The sequence below is a fragment of the Apteryx mantelli genome, chromosome 4 (genome assembly GCF_036417845.1).
Source record: "Apteryx mantelli isolate bAptMan1 chromosome 4, bAptMan1.hap1, whole genome shotgun sequence".
Taxonomy (NCBI): domain Eukaryota; kingdom Metazoa; phylum Chordata; class Aves; order Apterygiformes; family Apterygidae; genus Apteryx; species Apteryx mantelli.
In genome coordinates this window covers 29,375,035-29,396,387 of record NC_089981.1, presented here as the reverse complement: position 1 = coordinate 29,396,387, position 21,353 = coordinate 29,375,035, and the positions used below count along the sequence as shown (strand labels likewise).

At 35.8% G+C, this 21,353-nt stretch overlaps 1 protein-coding gene across 7 annotated transcripts in view; it reads right to left on the bottom strand.

The window, feature by feature from the left end:
- The window catches only part of ZNF143 (zinc finger protein 143), a 44,665-nt gene that overhangs the window by 4,642 nt on the left and 18,670 nt on the right, over positions 1-21,353 (bottom strand). For 4 of the 7 annotated variants that reach the window (XR_010884074.1, XR_010884075.1, XR_010884076.1 and 1 more), the window contains exons 7-16: positions 19,461-19,535; positions 14,682-14,801; positions 13,403-13,478; positions 11,321-11,446; positions 7,996-8,175; positions 6,566-6,793; positions 5,134-5,282; positions 3,279-3,440; positions 2,287-2,433; positions 815-933 (exon numbers count right to left, since the gene is read on the bottom strand). Coding sequence is in view for 4 of the 7 variants with exons in the window: in XM_067296108.1 (XP_067152209.1) it covers positions 850-933; positions 2,287-2,433; positions 3,279-3,440; positions 5,134-5,282; positions 6,566-6,793; positions 7,996-8,175; positions 11,321-11,446; positions 13,403-13,478; positions 14,682-14,801; positions 19,461-19,535 (1,347 nt within the window). In the remaining 3 variants the exon portion in view is untranslated. Of the gene's footprint in view, positions 1-184; positions 934-2,286; positions 2,434-3,278; positions 3,441-5,133; positions 5,283-6,565; positions 6,794-7,995; positions 8,176-11,320; positions 11,447-13,402; positions 13,479-14,681; positions 14,802-19,460; positions 19,536-21,353 lie in introns of those variants that run through there. The other 3 variants (XM_067296107.1, XM_067296109.1, XM_067296111.1) reach the window with 2 other exon arrangements.

Here is a 21,353-nt window from a genome sequence, read left to right as displayed (position 1 = left end):
TATGGTAAATAAACTTTGGAAAAATTTATACAAGGCTGTAAATAAAAACTTCATTCTCATTGAAAAGTAAAACAGTACGTCACATGACAGTATCATCCTATCTAGACAATATAATCTTGTTATATTTATTGCATCACAATTTGATGGTAACATTTGAAGTAAAATATGTAAAGAAACGAAATCATTAGATTTACTTCCTTTAATATTGAACAACCAAAGTTTCTCTTTTGTACATAATCCAATTTAAAGATAATATAATTAGCACTTCCAGCATTAACAGTCTGTATTTACAATGAATGAGATGGGGTGGATAATCTAAAGAGTATTCAAATCTGTATGAAACAAATCAAAATACGAAGATTTACAGTAGGTTCAAAATCCAAGACTTTTTCTATTTCTGGAAAGCAATTTAAAAGGCTTTGTCTTCTTTATTACTTGTAAGGGTTCCTGAAATGATGATTTTGTTATAGTATTTTAAACATTTGAAATCTTCAGTAATGCCTTCATTATTTGTACAGGACATTAAAAATTCATTCCAATACTTCTATTTCACTTTTCACTTGCTTGTAGACCAGTCTGAAATCTGATGAAAGGATAACAAGGAAATTTACTATGTAATCCTAATTCCATATTCCTGAATATACAACGGTTGGAAGTAGATGATGTCAGTCCATTCCAAGGGTTATGTACACAAAAGTTACAAAATGTTCTTCGCTCTTGCATAAAATGTGTACACGGTATCAATGAGCGGGGAACTTCAAAGTTTTTATGGATTGCTGCTGGCATGGACCTTTGTTGATTGAAAATAAAATACCTTTCAATCTATTGTTCTGGTAGCAGTGTTAGAAGTTAATCATCAATCCCTGGTGTTTCACCCTGCTGTATTCTGGAGGCTATTCTAATGGCTTCTTCCAAAGACTGCTGTTCTCCAAGCTGAAACAAATGCATTTAAACATAAATAAATCCAAAAGGTTGCATAAGATAAGGGATATAAATTTATAAAGAAAAATTAAAAATGAAACCAGAGACCTAGGTACCAATCAATATTTTAACACAAGTAAGTGAGATTAGTATTGTCACACCTCTTTTGAGTAATATATACTAGCACCTATCTAATCAGTATGAAAATAAAGATAAACCTCTGATAGCAGAATAAGCTGAGTTCCAATACCTCTACCAAATGCATTCTTCAAAGAAGAATTTAATTTAAATTTAATTTAAATACATGATTTCTTAAAATACTATATCTTCCAGATTTAAAATTTGCAAAAGCTTCTACTTCTCTACCAATATCATATGTAACAAAAGTAATATATAAACATAGTTAAATTGAGTGTTTCTTGAGTAAGGTAGCATACTGTCAGTCATTTACCCTCAAGCTTCCAGTCAGACATGATTTTCTTCCCTCTAAAAAAACTATTCACAAAAATACTTGTCTTAGTTTTGTTTTCATTTCCTTTCTAGCCAGAAGTCTAATTTGTGCTTGGTTTCCACCTTTTTCAAAACTAGACCAATTTAAATTAAACTTCTCTTTCATACCTAGAAATTACTCTTTCATTGCAGTGTTTAGACAACGTGAGGAACTGTTTATAGAAACTGCTGCTTGCAGTACTTTCTATATAAACTATTGTATGCGGTCAGTAATGGTAACTGGTTACACAGATAAACAAAAGGTGACTTTCCAGAGATTTTTTATTTTAAAATCTTTCTGCATAACTGCTTACATTTTAATTTTTCCACTATTAGCATTTCAGGCTTCAAATAGCATAGATTCAGTTTGCCAGATGAGTTGTTTTATCTATATAGGTGTGTATATATACATACATACATACATACATATATATATATATATATATATATATAGCAATTTACCTTTGAGAGTTTGGCATTCCTGATCAACTTATTATGTAATGTTGAAGGATGAATGAAAGTGCTTTTACACTGGAGACCTGTGATCTGAAGTACCATCTCACTGAATATCTATGTCATTCTTCCATGAAAGATTCACTTGGCCTCAAATTTGGCCCTCTGCCCCTTTGGTTTTTTGTTTTTTTTTTTCTGTTTTTTTGTTTCTTTTGAAGTTCTACTAGTTGATTTGGAAAATAAGGTGCTTATTATTCCTCTTCCTAATCCTACATACTATTTAAAATATAAGATGATACAGTTATGTGATCATATGATATGGTTATGATATGGTTATCAGGGGAGCCAGATTTATTAGATTCATTTTGTTACATGACTAGGAGCTTCTATCTCTAGAAATAAGAAACATTCCAAAAAACTTACCTGTACTGCAATCTGCGTTCCATTGGATGTAGCCAGCAATGTAACAGGTCTGGTTTCTGTAGTCACTAAATGGTGCCCATGTTGCTGATGTCCCATTTCAGATGAGGCACTATGAAATGCTGCTAAGTCTTGAGCCACAATAGCAACCTTCAAGACCAAAGGAAGAGAATTAACTGGGTTATAGAACTGTTACCATTACTGACCTCATACAATAGTTAACTTCAAAGTTCAAGTTAACTTCAAAGCTACTATTATTTATGAGAATAATTTTATTCTGCAAAACATATCAATTTTTAAGAAAGGTTACCATCACTTTGTTTCTTAACATTATCTATTAGGTCTCAAAATACAAATATCCTCAGAAGTTCACAGAAATTCAGTAATTGTGCCTGTAAGCCTGTGATTATGTATGTATACAGAGCATGCTGATTAATAAATATTGTCATTTTCACATGGCTCATTTTTACAACATTGGAATGAATTTTAAATAAAAGAGGAATTAAAAATTGTATGACTATTTCTACTAAAAAGTTAGCTACAGTAGCTGTATATTAAAAGCAAAAATGCAAAAAATATACTTACACAAATGTTTCCACTCTGCCAAACAAACTACCGTCCCATAATGTTAAGTGATAAAGAGCAATGATTCATATTGGATTGTGTTTTTAGCTCTGCCACACATTTGTTGTGTGACTTAGGTAAAATGCTTAGCACCTCCATCTCTTATTTTACCTATACCTAAATGGATTATTTGATTGGTACCTAAGAAATTGTTCTTGTTCTTAATGTTTCTAAAACATTCTGAAATATTCTGAGGTACAGCACTGGAGAAGAAGACATCATATTATTATGAGGAAAATTCTATGGCCAGGTATGGGAAACTGCTCTAATTAAATATATCTATGTAAATGGTAATCCTGTAATTGCTTAGGTGTCTATTTTATTTCATCTTACAATGGAACATTACATATATACACAGGAAAATATTTTACCTGCTGTCCTTCAGTGCCTTCTGCAGTAACCATTGCTACCGAATGTGTTCCTGCAGAAGAGATGACGGCATCATGGGCAGGGACTGTGATAGTGGTGCCATCTTGTGTTACCATAGTGATAGTATTTCCAATGGCCTGCATATCAGCCTGAGATATGTTGACCTGAAACACAAAATCATTTCTGAATTAAAAAATGTTCAATTGCTGCTTGAGTGATACCCAAGTTTTAGCTTTCAGCAACATAACATATGTTTACAGGTAAAAACACAGGATCTGTAAATGTTTCTAAATAAGATTTGAGAAAGGATGTCACACATTTAAAGTGTAACACTATTTATCAAAGAAAGTCCTGCTAGTTGGTAGTGCGTATTCTTCATTTGAAACAAAATGTGTAACAATCCAGCATGAAAAGGCATGGTGTTCATTACAGCACTGAAAAAAATACTGTAAGCAGTGTTCTCAAGTAACACATTGGCCATAGGCTCTACTAGCTATTATACCACTTCCTGATAGGCATGCTTTCATGTACTTCCTGAGAAGCACGGTCCCTCTTTGGCCCAGTCTTTCTTTCTTGGACAAAGAGCCCTCACCACATTTATCTTACTGATGGGGATCTAATATTCCATGATCATTCAGACACATATACCTGTTTACAGAAATAAAACCATGGTTCAGTAATAGCAAAACTAGGCATACTTGTCAACAGAGTCTACAATTCCATGTTCATCAGATCATATCCCAAATAACTGCGTGAGAGATTATCTATGGTTACGTCTTATGTAGTGGATAGTGCAACTCTCAGTAGTACCACCTGACAAACTTTTACCTTAATGGAAATCTTAAAAAGGCCTCTATTGATTTAGAAGTTAAAACATGAATAAAAATTTAATTAAAAATAATGTTATAAATTTTTTTATGTCTTCAGTGTAAGATGCATTAGGGTATCAGATATGATATGATGTGTGATTTATAAGCCAATAAAACATCACAGAACTAAAGTCAAGCTGAAAGGTGATTTAAATAAATGCAAGAACTCCATGTTAAGGCTTCTGCAGACCTTCATTTTAGAGTGGAAAAATGCTGGTTACTTAGCATTGCTGCAATGTTTGGGGGCTGTAATATAACAGCCCCCTTTAATATTTCATCCCTGATTCTGATTTAGAAGACATTTTTCATATGGTATTTGCAGTTCAACTAATTTCTCAGCTAAAATATAATTTTTCCCCACATGCCAGAGCTAAACAAGAGAGAAAACAATTATGGCTTTGTATTGAAATCCCCTCAATGAAATTGCATATAACTCCTTGCAGAAAACAAATTATCCATAGGAATTATCAAAGCATTCCTTATCCTGGTCCTCTCTTCTTTATGTTAGAAATGGTAAAGGACTACACACTAACAAACACCTTTTAAGACAGGCAGGTGGGCCAAAAGATTTTATTTATCAAAAATGTGTGCAGATAGATGACAGAGAAGATAACAATCAGATATTAATTATTTGGGGAATTCTGGGAAATCTCAGAAATTAGACTATATACATAGCAATTGTTATAATAGCCTACAGTGTAAGCAAAACGGGCTTGCAGTTTTTTCAACCCTTACGAACATGGATAGCAAAAAAATCTAGCTTTGTATTAATACAGTTTCAGATGTCACAATATATGTTTAATTTAGGTACTCCAGAGGAAGCCCAGTCCTAACATATCCTGACCCAGCTCCAAAACCGTAAGAAATCTAAGTATGTATTTATCAAGGATCCTAACTGATGTTAGAAAGCACATGGAGTATCTGCAGACAAAGAGCAGCCTCAGCTCTCAGCGCGTCGCTGCCAGTTCTTAGCACAGCGGGTACTTACGTGCTGGGTTCCATCCTGGGAAATGAGCGCTACTTGTTGACCTAACCCTGACTGAGTAACTGTAGCAACTTGTGCAGAAATGACATCTTCTCCCTCGACACCTGTCACATAGGTTATCTGAGAGCCTTTGAGAACATCTTCACCTTGACCTATTTGATACAACGAAGGCAAGAAGGTAGTTTACATACTCTAGATACTGGCAGGAAAGCTAGTGACAAGGATTAAGTGGCAGTCTGGTTTGAAGGTTTTAAACACTACAGTGGAAAAAAGAGAAAAATAAAAGACGGAAAGATACCAAAATCAAGTCAGAAAGTCCCAAATGACTGTTTTTGGAACCTGGGGTATAGTCTTTTAGCAATGAGTTGTAATACATACAAATACTACACATTAAGAAAATATGTATTTAGTTTATAACCAAATATCAAAATGGTAACAAACATTTTTGATGAATTCATTAAATGTTAACTTCTCCATACTAGAGGCTTCTTGCAAGCACAACTGGCAGCTTATTAAAAGAGTTATTCATTAACAAACATACAGAAGAATAAAGTGATGCCTTTGTGCGAATATTTAAATAAGTTTACCATCTCAATAAATGTTTAACCTCAGCAAATGCAAATCTTATCACTCCCTTAAAAGGTGGCATCAGTATATAGCAAACTTTTTGCTTAAAAGGCATGCAGTGCAGTTTCCCATATACATGTAGTAAAACCACTTTTCAGACCAATACAGATTACATATGTTATTCCTATCCTCAACCACATCTAAAATCAGATTTTGGCAAGTTAAGTTTCTTCCCTCACAATATATTCTTCAGTCTGATCTTTTATGATCACAGAATTCAATACCCATGATACCATGAAAAATATTTTCTAAAGAGTACTACAGCACATGAGCTTATTTTCATTATTGCCTCTACAACAGTCTATAGAAGCTGCTATTAACTTTACAGCAAAATAGCTCAGTATCATAGTGCTGCACAGACAGATTTTCCCTTCTCTCAAGGCAGTGCCTTTAAACCTGCACAACAGGCTGTCACCAACTATGGTGTTATACATATTCTTAGAAAACCTACTCAGAAAAATCCGGTATATTGCAAACATAAACAGTTCAGACTCTTGCAGGTTCCCTCCCATGTTCATGTTTATAGCAAATCTGTTTATAGCAGGTTTGCTGGGACTGCAATTTAAATTTCTCTTGTATCCTCAGCCTGCTATAAACTGAGTTTATGATCTGCTCAATTACTCGCTCAGTTTCTGTTTACAGGTTACCTACCATACTAAAAAGTTCCATGAAGAAGTTAAATAACTTTATTAAGTACTTCAGATTTTTATCTGTGCTATTCATTTCCTTGGTTATGAAGAACAGCAAAAATATTATCCAACTCATTTTTACTGTTATAACAGGAGATTCAAAGACTACAAACTCTAACCTGGAGGTGGCTCAAAAAAGGCCTCTTGTTCTTCTTCAATGGGCTCTGTGTCATTGTGTGCTGTTCGCTTGTGCATAGCAAGTGTGGAAATCTGCTTGTATGTTTTTCCACAGTGATTGCAGTTATATGGTTTGGAATGTGTATGTACAACATGGTGTTTGTATAAACTGGAATACTCTGTAAAACGTTTATCACAACCAGGAACTGTACAGACGTAGGGCTTCTCCCCTATATGAAAAAACAAAACACATAAAAACAACTTTATCTAGGATGCACACAAAAAATTGTCAACAAATTTGTAGGCATTTAGTGACACACCTTAATTACCAACCATACTCCAATTTCAGTGACAATAGTGAAGCTCACCAAATACCAGTGCAGCATCTTGCTGTCTCTTTTTAAAACTACTGCCAATAAAAGTTGGGCCTTTTTCTCTCCCTATCATTCCATCTAAAAATGTCCTTCAGATGAAGACAGAACGATAGTCTGAAAGCTGCAATTTACAGAATCTTTAGAAACTGACACTAAAGATGAAAGCAGATGCAAACTGCTTCACTGAATGACAGCACTCCGGCCTCCTGGGAAGTCAACCTTAACATCAGTTTGGCACAGTACTGACAATTTTGACCCTTCTATTCTCAGAAGCCCCATGCTTTTCCTCAATTATCAGCTATGTTGTTACACTAGCACAATTTCACTTACTTTTGAGATTTACGCTCTAAAGAAATCTGTAGGAAGCATATGTTTAGACAATTATTTAATATAAAAACTTTGCACTTAAAAATCAATGAAACAAATGCAAAAATTACATTATAAACTAAAGATATAATCTGAGATATAAAACTTATCTCCATTAAACTTGTCAGTGCTTCTATAAAACATGTAAGGCTATAAAAGATGACGGCTGTCACTAACTTTTATATTTTAGAACCTTCTAATTTGTGCAGACGACTCTCTCTGCCAATCAAACTGGGTAACTGTTTTCACCTCTAGTCTAGGAATGTAAGGTTTTGACCACCACTCCAGCAGCAAGGAAAATACAACTGGAATGAAAGAGTGACTCACAAAGGCAAGCCAAATTCCAGCTCAGGCTGGTATGTTACTGTTATTTATTTAGGAAACAACTCACAACAGAGGCAAGCCCCAAAACCATATTAAGGATTTAGCCCAATGTCCACTGAAGATAAGGTTTTGCATTGGTTTTAAAGAGCTTTGGATCCAAACCAAAATTATTCTGCTTTGAGAGCAAGATGCAAGAACTAACTGCTTAACTACAGTCAGTAGAAGGAAAATGAGGCTCAAACAAAAGCACCAAACCAGAACATATAAAACTGTCTATAGCCCAGTTACAATGCATCAAAATAGTGTTCACAAAGGAGAATGACACAGCACATTGCCCTTCAAAATACTACAAAACATAACTCATATACCTGTGTGTATCCTCACATGATTCTTATAATTAGTTGCACTGGCAAAAGCTCTCCCACATCCTGGCTCTGTACAGTAATAAGGTCTTTCGCCTGTATGTGTCCTGATGTGAACCTTTCTAATATTAGATGTTGTAAATGACCTGCCACATCCTTCAAATGGACACTTAAAGGGTCTTTCACCTGGGGGGGGGGGGGGGGAAGAGAAAAAGCACACGTGCAAAAGTTACAAAAGAACACAAAAATTATTAATTACGCTTAGACGGAATGCAGGAATCTAAAGCTATGTAATTCTCTCTTTGGGTCTCCATCACAAATACCATGAACATGCCGCTAGAGACTGCTCTACTTTTTAGCCAAATCTGGCAAAGTTTAGGAAAATCATACAGATTGTAAGCTAAATTATCATGCATTTAATTAGTACTTTATGATGTATAAAATAGACTCAATTGCTTGGAATAGCTTCCACACAGTCCATATTCTAATGTGTATTTAACTCCCCCAAAATTCATACACATAGTATCCAAAAGAAGTATATCATACCATTTGTACATTTATCAATTGTACTTCATAACACGAAAAGAATCCATTCATGATTTAGCATATAGCTAAAATATAGATGGATTAGTAAAATTCATTATAGAAAGCACTTAAGCTACAGGAGCAAAACCAACTTTTTCAAGAGACACAGCCCAAAACTCAAATTTTAAACCCCCAAACCAAATCAATTACAAATACAATTGTCTTTTTTAAAGGAATCTATTTGTGTAATACAGATTTAAACACATTAACTTATATCATTCCACCAAAGCATTTCACCATGAACGATAAGGCTGATCCCTGTCTACTATACCCTTCAGCTCTATCAAACTCACAGGGTTGCCCACACGGGGCGAGCGCAGGGGGTTAAGGCAGAATCCCCACCTGACATGCTACCCCATTGCGATTTCACCCTTCCCAGAGCTAAGTTCCTTCCACTCACTGCACTGTTCACCAAAATGAAGAATCTGAGAGCAAGAGAGGGCAGATCATTACTACAAATACAATATTAAGTATTTAAACACAGAAACAGGAAAGTCCTGATAGAGACATTAATACCATGAAACTCCAAAGTAGTTAGCTCCTTGGCAGAGGAAACTATAATTCACTCCCTAAGGCAGCTATTAGGGAAAGGTTTTTCAGTTTCCTGCCAAGGCGGTGTGCGTGTGTTTAAGTGTACACGCCTCAGTGTTGTGTTGCCATGGCTCCCCTAATCCCTGCTTCAACACAGAACCTCAAATTACAGCCGGAAAGGAGCCAGGCTGTGCAGTCCACCCTGTGCAACACTAGCCCTTCCCCGACCAGGGTTGTTCCTCAGGAAGGCCCGCAGGAATGTCACCCGGCGGGTCTGGGAAGTTGGCCTCAGCTTTCTAATGCACTTCTTAGAAGAGTGACCTGTTTCCAGGTGACTGCAATTTCTGGTAGTAGAAATGCAAAGCAAGTCAAAACACTTTAAAGCTCTACCCCAGCTCAGCTGCAACACACAACAGCTCAGCACTGATCTCTGAAGATGCACTCTGCCACCCATGCAACTTCCTGTGCGACTGGCTTTTCTGACACTAGGATGTATCAGAAGATAGGGCAGAGATATGTCTAGGGATGTCATGAAAGAACCTGATGCAAGCATTTAAGGGCAGCAGAAAGTGAGACTGGACTGCTAGTAAAAGAGAGGGAAAAATCACTCTGGGCTCAAATGGGCAGAAAATCAAGAATGCTAATGCTGCTCTACATGATAAAGGAATGAAAAGGCTCCAAAGCCAAGGCAGAGAGCAGGGGGAGCCCAGACCTGTTTGCCTCCATCAGCTGCACTGTTGCAACCTGCAAAGCATACAAGTGTACACTGCTCCATCCATCCACAGAAAGGACTTGGTGCAACTTTTCTCTCATTCTTTAGCTTCCTGCAACTATTCTTAAACCTGTAACTTCTTGAAGAAATCCCTGAACTCTGATCCAGGGACTGCTGGGAGTCCATGTTTTACTAATAGTGTTCGAAGGGGTGAATTGTGACTTAAAGCTGGCTTACGTCTCATCTCAACTGTTAAATCAGAATAAAGTGTATTAAATTTCCATGTAAACTTGTATGATCATAAAGAAGCAAAAAAAAAACAGTCTACAGATAATCAGTCTGTTGTCTATACTATAGAAATCTTTCAGTTTATATTTTGTACTTGATCATACTACACAACAACTTCAAACAGTTCTGTTCTACAACTGAAAAGAGATAATACTTTTATGTCCTCATCCTGATGTCCAACTTGACATCAACACAGCACTAACCGCAACAGACTGTCTTTAAATATGAAAGTCCAGGGAAGCAGAATTATTTTAATGTAATCAACAGCTTTTATAATTTTTATTGTTTGCATTCTTTTCTTTTTCCCTGTGCATTGCCCTTCTGAATCTGAGAAAAACCAATTTCTTTAATTCTTTTTCTCTTTTTTAATCTCTAAAATTCAGAGAGATGAGTGGAAAAACTTGCAGGTGTTCTAGCAGGTGAATTAATATACTTAATGGAATAACATAGGTTAGTAGGTGGTAAGAGGTTATTCTTCCTATTTTTAAGCTTTTTTGTGTGTGTGTGTGTTTTTTCTCCAGATCTCTGGAGCAAAGGAGACATTGCACAAACTTGTGCAAGCATGTGTGCACACCTACAGAGTTTTGTGGAGTGCAGGATATGCTGTACAGAATTTATTTCTGTTTTGGCTTTCAAGTGACTTTAATTAGACAAACATAAGATTTAATTTTTTACGCATTTGAAAGTTTTAATAACAGCTGTTTTTGCATTATATTTTTATTCATTTTTTCCATTGTCAGAAGATAAGGGAAATCAGGATAATAACAATCTGAGAACCGTCAGCCTTCATAAAGCCAACATGCAAGTTATCTGAAAGCACCAAAACTTAAAAATATTGATGGAATTTCTAAAAGGTGAGCTGCATTATTGAGGAAAAGTTCCTTCTTCTGTTACAGCTGCAAAGCAATACCTTCTATCTACAAAGAAACTATAAAGGCACCAAGTGACTCAGTGACAATGCAAGGGTTACACACATTGCTCAAAGTTAGTGCATTTGTAATGGCAGTGTGAATGCTTAAGCACTTTTCTGAGAAATGCTGCATGCTGGATTTGCAGTAAATGCTTACCATGCTGAAATGTTGTTGAGCTCACTGGGCTTCAGAAAGAGAATATACATAGACTGATTTCATAAGTATAAAGTCATAAAATGCTCAAAGAGAAAAAAATCCACCTAATTCTAACCAACTAAAAAAAAAATGTAGATGATAATAGTACCTGTGTGGGTTCGGATGTGTTTCTGCAGGTCTCCTGAAGTCTTGAATGATTTGGTACAATTTTCTTCTGTGCACCGATAAGGCTTTTCACCAGTGTGTGTTCGGACGTGACTTTTTAGCCCGTATCCTGAAGATCAGAAAGGATGTTATGATAGTACACATACTAAATTAAGATACTCAGAAACCATCATGATCAAAAGCTATGCTTGCCATTCCAATCAGGAAGCTCCCTGATGAATAAAATTTTTTATTCTACTCTTCACATGCTTTTTGTTCCACCACACAGAGCAGCAGAACTCTAGACACAGTTTGGAAATTCTTTCTTCCTTTATTTATGAAGAAAGTACATTTCCATAATGCTTCTCCTTCCCTTCAAAGGGATACATCGTTATGATTATAACATGTAGACAAATATTTATTCAGTCTTCTGAGAAATCTGTGTTTTCGCATGCACTTTTTTTCTGTCTCCTACCACTACTATCATCAAAATGGCCTTTAATTATTAGCTCATATAGTGATCAATAACATTAATGAGTCAACAGTAAAAGCTCTACTGCTATGAAGGCTCTGAGTCTATTCTAATTTTTCTAAACCATATTATTAACATCATCGAATATATAGGTGCCAACAGGCAGTATTCATGGACAGTCTTTCCCTTTAAAATTATTTTCAGGAACTCATCATCATCAAAAATACCACTAGTCTCAATAGGCTAAGGCCCCCGTAAATTTATTTTGCAGAGACTATTTTACCAAGATCTTCCCTTCTCTACTTTCCTGAAAAGATCATGACCAGAGAACCCCAAAACACCCATTTAAGAAAAGGAATTGGAATCTTGTGTCCACAAGTGATCATATATTTCTACAAGATAAAGTCAGTCTATAAGAAGATGGCACCTGCTTTAATTTCACAGTGTGCTCTCAATACATCCCTACAGCAGCTGAAATCCTTAGTTTTGATTAGTTATTAAAAACATGAAGGATGTCTACCAAGCTGCACGTTCATTCTTACATCTAAAACAAAGTTTTAACAAACAAGCAAACTCAGTTTCATGATCCAGCCCAGTAAAGTTTCTATTATTTAATCCAAGAGCATTCAGTACTTAAAATGTACTTGATCAACAGCAAGGATTGCTGATCTAAAGTGGCACAATAGCTCTGCTCAAATGTATGATATTAACAGACAGAAAGGTGGTTATAGTCACACCAGTCTGTTGCAATGGGACAGAATATTTCATTATGTGGTTCTGAAATCCCTTTACAAACACTATGCAATTAAACAGATGCATAATCTTTTAAGTGTGTTTGTTTCCCTTTTGAGCTTTCTCATCAGCATTTCTTTTGTTGGTGTAGTCAAAGAAGCAGTATTAAATATATTAAATCATATGGAGTTCTTTTAGAAACACCTTACTTTTTCTGCTTTCTAAGGATTTAAAAAAACCCTACAGCCTTACATTTCTAAGCATCACACTAATTTGCATTCAAAGCAAAAGAATAAATTTGAAACAACTTTTGCTCTTTCACTGTCTTCCATGTTTTATTACTCATAATTGCCTTTTACATGATCAAATGAAATGTCAGGTTGTGCATTATGCATGAATGGAGTAGTCTGTATGGACTGTAGAGTGTGCTTCATGAAAAATGTCACTCTTTCATACAATTTTGATAAAGAACACTCAAAACAGAGTATCTCCCATCAATATTCTTTTCAACTTTGGACCAGAAGATCAGATATTTATCCACAGCCAACAGGTTCAGCTTCTTATCACCTCATTTAACTTATAATATTAGTTTCATGTTAAGAAAAATCTGTTTCTTTAAACTGATGGTAGCATGACAGGTGAAAAGTAAGGAAAAAAAAGTGTTTCACCTCATTCCTTCTCCAGTAACTAAGAGTTAAATCCTCTGTCTTTTCTATATGCTGCATTAGCTGGAATGTTGACTTTTTTTTGCAGTTTTCATAAATGGACCCCAATCAGGAACAGGTTCTTTACTTAGCAGTTAAAAAAAAGGCAATATTAAAAACATATTTTTTATAAAGACAAACACTAACAGACAGACGGAACTAGTGTACAAAACATTACCTGTTGCAAATGCTTTACCACAACCTGGATGTTCACACTGATACGGTCGATCTCCTGTGTGTGACCTTTCGTGCACCTACCAAGACATGCAATACATTGACTCAATGAAATGTTTTATCCAATTCCATCAACACAGAAACCTCATTCTCAAAGACAATATATTTTGTTTCTCTTCCTAAGATTCAGGTTCAAAAAGCATCTTCTTTTTAAATCGGTGATAACAATTAATTAAATAGGATAACAGCGTTTTCCCTAAAACTAAAAATGTCTCTTTTCAAGGTCTAACCTAATGCTTTCAAGTCAGTTTTACAAAAAACATTTTTATAAATACATGCAGAGTAGCCACCGAGCAACGACATTAAAGACAGCATGCATGCACGCCACTGATTTTTGACTCCAGTGAGCCCTTCTAATGATCCTCTTATATTGCACAAAAGAATGCAAAGGTGTGCTCTACAGCAAGTGCACCATTTTAACGTATAATCCATAGAGCATCAGTTACTCACTGACTGCAGACTGTGTTGTCAGAAGCAAAGAGTCACTGCAAGGAGTTTACCTCATCTGCAAGTGATTAGCTCAGCCTAACCTGGTATGTGGACTGCTCTACACCTCTATTGTTTCAGTAATTCCTTTACTGAATTAAAAAAGAAGAGAACTAAGGAGTTGGCAACTGTAAAGAAAAGATGTTCCAGCTTTTCACTTTGAATCTTGGATTGGTTTGAAGAATTGAACCTTGTGTTATGATGATAAAATCTTTAAAAAAATTGTAATTTTTGCTGGATCATACAAAAATGTAAATTAGAGTGAACAAAAAGTGAACATTGAATTTCCATGGTACTGCTGTCAGAAGCTATTTCAACAGCAGATTTCTTACATGCTGGCAATATATGAGCAGAACATAATGGTCATGTATCTGCCTCTATCCTACTTTGACAGCCAAATGAATGACATGGAGAGTCAACATTTTTTCCTCATCATTGAAGTTATGGTGCAGGTGTTTTATATGACATTACAGGCAAAGAGTGTATTTTGCTTAGTCAGTGAATGTAGTCTATTTGATGATCAATTTTCAAAACCAGCCTCATCTCAGAACACTAAGCAAAATCAGCCGAACATCTGAGCTAATCAGTTGCTGTAAGATCAGCCCAATAAGCATTTGACAAAACAGCACCATTATGACTGGCTCTTGGTTCACTTCCATAACTTTTAACCATATACTTTGTAAAAAAAAAAAAAAAGAAGCCTGCACAGTACCAATGCTCATTTTACATATTGTTACCTTAAGATGGTGAGCTGTTGTGTACAGTTTTCCACAGCCATCATATTCGCAGCGAAAAGCTTTCTCTCCGCTCTGCTGAGATTTTGCAGTCACTCTTGTTCCATGTCCTTGCAAGACAATCTAAGTTTAAAAGAAATACATAAAAATCAAAGGAACAATACATTTGATCAGAAAACTCATACATTGTTATTTTCCAGTCAAGTCAGAGCTAATTCTAACAGGTTTCTTTTGTCTGTCTTTGCTAGGCCATGTATTTCTTAGTCTGCAAGAAATAAAATACTTTTTTTTGGTCAGCATAATTTTTAATGAAACAGAGAAACTGTAAAAAGCCAGTAAAGTTAAATTCATAAATTAATTAGTCAAATAATGACAAAAACAAAATAATTTGAAAAATAAGTCCAGTGGTAAGATGACCAAACTAGTAGATAGAAGAGGCTTAGACTACATCTACTGCACAGGTTCAGTTCCTGAGGCAGATTAGCCATAAAGCAGAGCACCTTCAAAGATAAGTTCATGCAAAGGCCAAACAATAATTAAATGAACTTAGAAAGAGCACTTTTTGAAAATGAAGGAAAGCATTCTTGTACTTTGTCAGTGATGCATGTTTTTTGATCAAAGGAGAGTAGAATGTAGCACAAATTACTATTTGTAATAATTACTACAATTAGTAATTTGTGCTACATTCTACTCTCCTTTTTTGCATGTCACTTCAGGAAAAATGTAAGAAATATTCATACACTGACTCAAGAAAGAGGCAGAAGAAAACCAAACATAAACATTTTAATACAACTATACGTAAAGTAACCAAAAGAATTTTTAAAGGTCTATCCTTATTTTAAACTACCCCCCTTCTTATGGATCCAATTCCATTCTAAATTGTCAAAAGAACATGTCATAGAATCACAGAATGGTTGAGGTGGAAGGGACCTCTGGAGATCAACTAGTCCAAACCCCCTGCTCAAAGCAGGACCAACCAGAGCAGGTGGCCCTGGACATATCCAGTTTGATTATGAATATCTCCAAGGATGGAGACTCCACAAGCTCTCTGGGCAGCCTGTTCCAGTGTTTGACCAACCTCCTGGACCTCTCTTCTATCCAGGACCATATCCCATGGGATTCTTCCAAGCATGTCCCTGAACAGGCCAGAGTCTGCTCTCCTGAAGTCCAGGGTTGTGATCCTGCTATGTGCCTTCTTCCCTTCTCTCAGGATTGCGAGCGCCACCATCTTAGGGTCGCTGCAGACAAGGCTGCCCCTGACCTTCACATCCCCAACTAGTTCTTCCTTGTTTGTAACTATCAGGTCCAGCCAGAACCTCTTCTCTCATTGTTTCCTCAGTCACCTCTGTTAAGAAGTTGTCATCCATGAACTCCAGATGCCTCCCGGATTGCTTGTGCCCTACTGTGTTACTCTTCTAGCAGATACAGGGTTGGCTGAAGTTCCCCGTAATGTGAGACCTCCTCCAGTTATCTGAAGAAGGCCTCATCTACTTCTTCTTGATCTGCGGTCTGTAGCAGACAACATCACCCCACACTGGTCTGCCCTCTAATCCTGATCCCTAAGCTCTCAGCTGGCTCATCACCCCAGGCATGCTCCATGCATTCCTGCTTCTCTCTCACATAAAGGGCAACTCCCCCTCTTTGCCTTCCTGGCCTGTCCTTCCTAAGAGCCTGTCTCCAGCCATTGCAGCACTCCAGTCCTGTGATCTATCCCACCCATGTCTCTGTGATCCCAATGAGATTGTAGCCCTGCAACTGTAGACAGGCCTCTCATTCCTCCTTCAGATAAATCAAAAGTTTGGGTCAATCTTAAAACAACCTCCCTAAAGGATTCTTCAGAGAAAGTTGCCCCATCACCTTCACACCGTTCTTAAGCTGAATAAGGAATTTGAAGTCCACTCAAATGTACAACAACAGTTCAGAAAAGCTTCTCCTGAACCACAGGGAAAAATATAACCTCATGAATCCAGAAATCCATTACTAATATTACTATTTAACCCACAATATCATTCACCGTTAATCACAGAAGTCACTTTAATACATAAAAGATACATGGAGAAGATGCACTGGTAGTGCACTCTTGGTTAAACACCTGCACTTAAGTATTTTTGGATTTGACTTCCCTGTCAGTAATCCCACTGGCATTTCTTTGCTGTTTCATTATATAAAAATATTTATGTAGCTAAGATCAGCTATAAAGCTGAAGTATTCTAAAGTTTAAAAGAAAATTAAAATATTTCTGTAATCGATGTTATTTCTAATATCTGTAAGGAATAACCAGAAATATTTTACCAAAATGAAGATGGATACAAAGAGGAAAAAAAATCTAAAACAAATAGAACACTCAGGAAAAAAATCATTTGGAAATCATAAGCATTTGTTTGTTCAAACAACTATCTGCAGAAGTATGCATTATCTTTGTAATACATTAGTTAACGTGAGTTGAGGATTATTAAGAATTCAGTTAGTGTTATCATTCAACAAGGACAGATGTAGTATTAACATTATTATTCTTAGAAGATAATGCTGTCTAAAGAAACTTAAAAATTCATGTTAGACACAAAATCAAAGAACACAGCAAATAAAGCACCTTTATAATGTGAAACTTCTCAAGAGGAATTGTGTCCTTCAAAATACTTTTAAATGGATAAAACAAAAAATAATTGTAAAAGAAATCACAAATACATCCTAACTTAGTTCAGAGAATTAACACAGGAGAAGAACAACAAAGGATACAAAGATCTCAAACAAGATTTTTATATTGTATACACATAAATGTCAGTCTTATGATTCTGCTCTTATGAACAGATGGGTATGACAGGCTTGAAAGGAAATAGCGTATCATATCCATTTGGTCACATATATTCTTTTGTCCTCACACATACATATCACACTAAGATTCACAAAGAGGTTTTCTGTTTTTTCTTTGGTGTGAAACCTAACCATATGCAAGAGGTTTGAATGATTACTCTGCAGCATGACATCTGTTCTGTTCTTGTGTTACTGAGGACTTTAAAAGTTTATAAATATACACTTATTTAATATTATATCTAAACATAAGATTATTTTATCTCAAACATTATATTATCTCAAAAGAAGCTACAAGTAGATATCTACTTGCATTAAGATATAATCATGGTTAAGATTTTCAGAAATTACTGATAGTTTTGCGACACTCAGTTTTTGATTGGCCAACTGAAGTCACCTTATGGGATAAGAATTTGAGACTAAGCCTCAATACCTTTTGAAATATTAGATCTTTTTCCATTTGGAATACAATGCTGCATAAGATTGGCACATTTCCCTATGGCATACAGGTTGTCATATATGCATAAGATTAAGCAACCTCCATACTTACTTTAATTTGTGCTGGGGCTGAGGTTGAAATCCATGTGTAACTGGATATCACTTACAAGTCATTTTGCTTAAGAGGCTCTTATTACTTTTAGGCAGAGCCAATCAAGATCTTATCCTACTCTTCTTTAAATTTTGCATTTTGACCGAGTTGTATTCCCATTCCAACTGACAAGTGTGCAAAACCCTAAGATTTCTGAATTTTTTATGGAATATATTCCAATACAGTAGATAAGGACAACTGTGCAGCAAAATATGCATGTGTTAGCTATTCTGTCTTTCACTGTCATGGCCACACAGCCAACTGGGGAGTGTCTTTAGCTTTAAATACTGTGGTACCTAGATTTTTAAACAACTTATAAAAAGAGTATTTTGAAGTCACTGTCAGAGGTTAGCCTGTAATTCTTTCTTGGGTACTGTATCATATTTTACCTGGGAAGAGGATTCTTCCTAACTAGTTCATACCCTCGTAAATTAAATTAAAAGGAAAACCAGGACTACTTTGATGACCAAATCTTTCTCTGTGCAATTACTTTTTCCCCTTCTGATTTTGTCATTTAAGCATGTGAGGGTAGAGGTTTTTTTGTAATTATTTTTGTTGTTGTTCGTAATTCTTTGAAGATGAGAATTTTTTTTCTTTCTTCTCCTTTTACAAAGTATTTTATGACAACAAAAACCGCTTTCCTTATGTAATTTTATGGATCTCTGGTAAAAACTTGAAACTTCACAAATTTCACCTGAATTTTCCATTAGCCTTAGAACTTTTAAGTTAACACCTTCATGTTGAAAAATTGTTACACTTCTATAGTAACACCATGAAGGCAAGCAAATAGAACTGGAAGTACTATTCTGCTTCTTTCATGGTTTATCGGGAGCAACATTCTCATCTACTGATGACTTACAAAACCTGCAATAGAAGTAGAGGAGCTAACAGAGCAAATGGAATCAAAATAAAGCACCAAAGAAAGAACAGTTGGAGGCATATGCCTGAAATTGGCTCTCAGAGAAGAAAATAATTCGTTAATTGATCCAGTGTTGCTTATGATTTAAGGACTATAAAAAGTAGGTTCATCCTCTGGAAAAGAACTTTTGAATTACTTAACCTCTCATTGCTGAAATACTCAGGTGAAAGAGTCAGCCTGAAAATCTTGGAAATTCAACATAATTTTTTACTTACCTTTCAAGAGAAAAGAAAAAGAACAGAAAACAAGAAGTATTTGAAGATCTTTTTAAAATCCTGGGAATGGATCTTCCACAAAGTGAAAAATACAACCTAGCTGCATAGGTTTGAGGTGAAAAATTCCTGAAGGGTAGCAGTAGACCCTAGTTCATGGCTGAACAGAACTCCTACTGTGCAGGTTGCTGGGCACAGAGAAGACAGAAGAAACAGATGTATTTGAATCAATTATTTTGTACTGTGCTACATACCTGCATTTTTTTATCTTGTTCATTTTCACCTATCATTCCTGTGCCACTTACACTGTCATTTCCATCAATAGACACCTGAAAAATTAAGTCAAGATGGGAAAAACATTTACAGGCTATTTTTATTTATCTGAAAAACAGCAGGTTACAGACAGTTCCTAAGGACTTGCTATTCCACAGCTCTCTAGCTCCCTCTTGAAACACGGTAATCCTATAGTACATTAACTTACATGAAAGTCACCACTTTTAACAGCTGCATTATATAATACGTATGAAGGTGAGCATCTCAAGGTTGTCTTAAAGCAAGGAAGAAAAGACTGCAGGAACTAAATGCGTTAAATCAATAGACTGGCAAGAGTATTATAATAAATTAATAATACTGAGTTCTGACAGAAAAAAAATATATCTCTTTTAGAAAAGGGATATATCTTTCCTTCTCTGCTTAGCAGAATTTATTTGTTTCAAACAGCACAACTCCTTTGGAATCAAAATACCTGTACAATATATTACATCTCAATTCAAGACAGTAAAATTACAACAGCTAAGTAAAGACTCATGCATTGCTCCAAAGATTTATTTTTTAAAGCAGTCTACATGAAGAGAAAGATACCTCTGCTTTCCAAGGAGCTTATAAAAATATTTGAGAGAGTATTAGATGTTAATTTGAAATTCTTATTTGAATAAAGATATAATTGCCCTAGTTAAAAAAAAAACTCTCAAGTACATCAACTCAAAGAACAATGTCTTATTAGTCACTGTAGAAAAAAATAATTTAAAGTATACTTTACACAGTTTTCCCATCCCTTAACTGCCTCTGGGTTGAACACAGGCTTTTACAATACGCTATGCATTCATTATGCTCAAGGCTGAGACTGCTGCACCTAAATCTAGTCTAAGTGATCTTATTCTCCTTTCAGACAGTTTGGCAGGAATGCTAGCTCAGCTGGTAAGCCTATGCCCTTACACTAAGGAGGTCACAGCAGGCTTCTGAGAAGGTTAATGGCTGTGTAAAGCGTCTTGCTCAAAGCATCAACTACCAAAGTTTCCCTTGCAGACTGAAGATGAGATTGTCCATTAAGAGGTTTTCAGACTGCATAATCTTTCTAAATTAGATGATTTTGAGCAATATTCTTTTGGCAACTTTGAGATAAAACCCTGAAGAGCAAAGGAAAATTATACATTATATCAGACAGACTGAAAAGGAGAGTCCATAAGCAGTTATTTCTCAGGTTTTCTTAAGGAAGTAACAGCCATTTTGGGACCTTCTCCTGAAGGATTTTTGAATTTGGAAGGAGAGAGATCCTGCAGAGAAGGAGGACTTGAATCACTTAATTCTGAACTTCCTGTTGGCTGAGTAAGGAATTGATGACATGAAATGAGAAGTTCATTAATGCCACTGGAAACAAATGGTGAAAAATGCATGTGTGTGCATGCAAACAAATGATCCAAACTGCATGTGCATGCACGCACATACACATATATACATACACACACACATCCCAGGAGCTGTATTTTTTCAGCAGCTGGGATGTTACAGGAAAACAGCTTATGGAAGGGAAGTATGTGTTGCAACTTTTTCACAATTTCATTATATATCCTCTGACTTGTTCAACTGAGAGCAGTAATCTCTTTTTTTCCTCTGGTTACTTTGGGAGGAAGGTGGCATTGCCTTAGCCCCAAATTAAGAGGACTCTAGTTAAATCTTATCTGCTCTTCAAGTTCTATGCCTAAAGCAGAAGCAAGGGGCAATGAAAAATGTACATGTTCCAATACTCCCAGCTAGCTTCTGCGTAGCCTTCTTGGCTCTCTTTGTATGCACTCTCTCACAGAGTTCATACGCTGATCTTGTGCTGCCTACGTATCTTTGCTATTTCTACCTGTTTTGTAAGGAAGGAG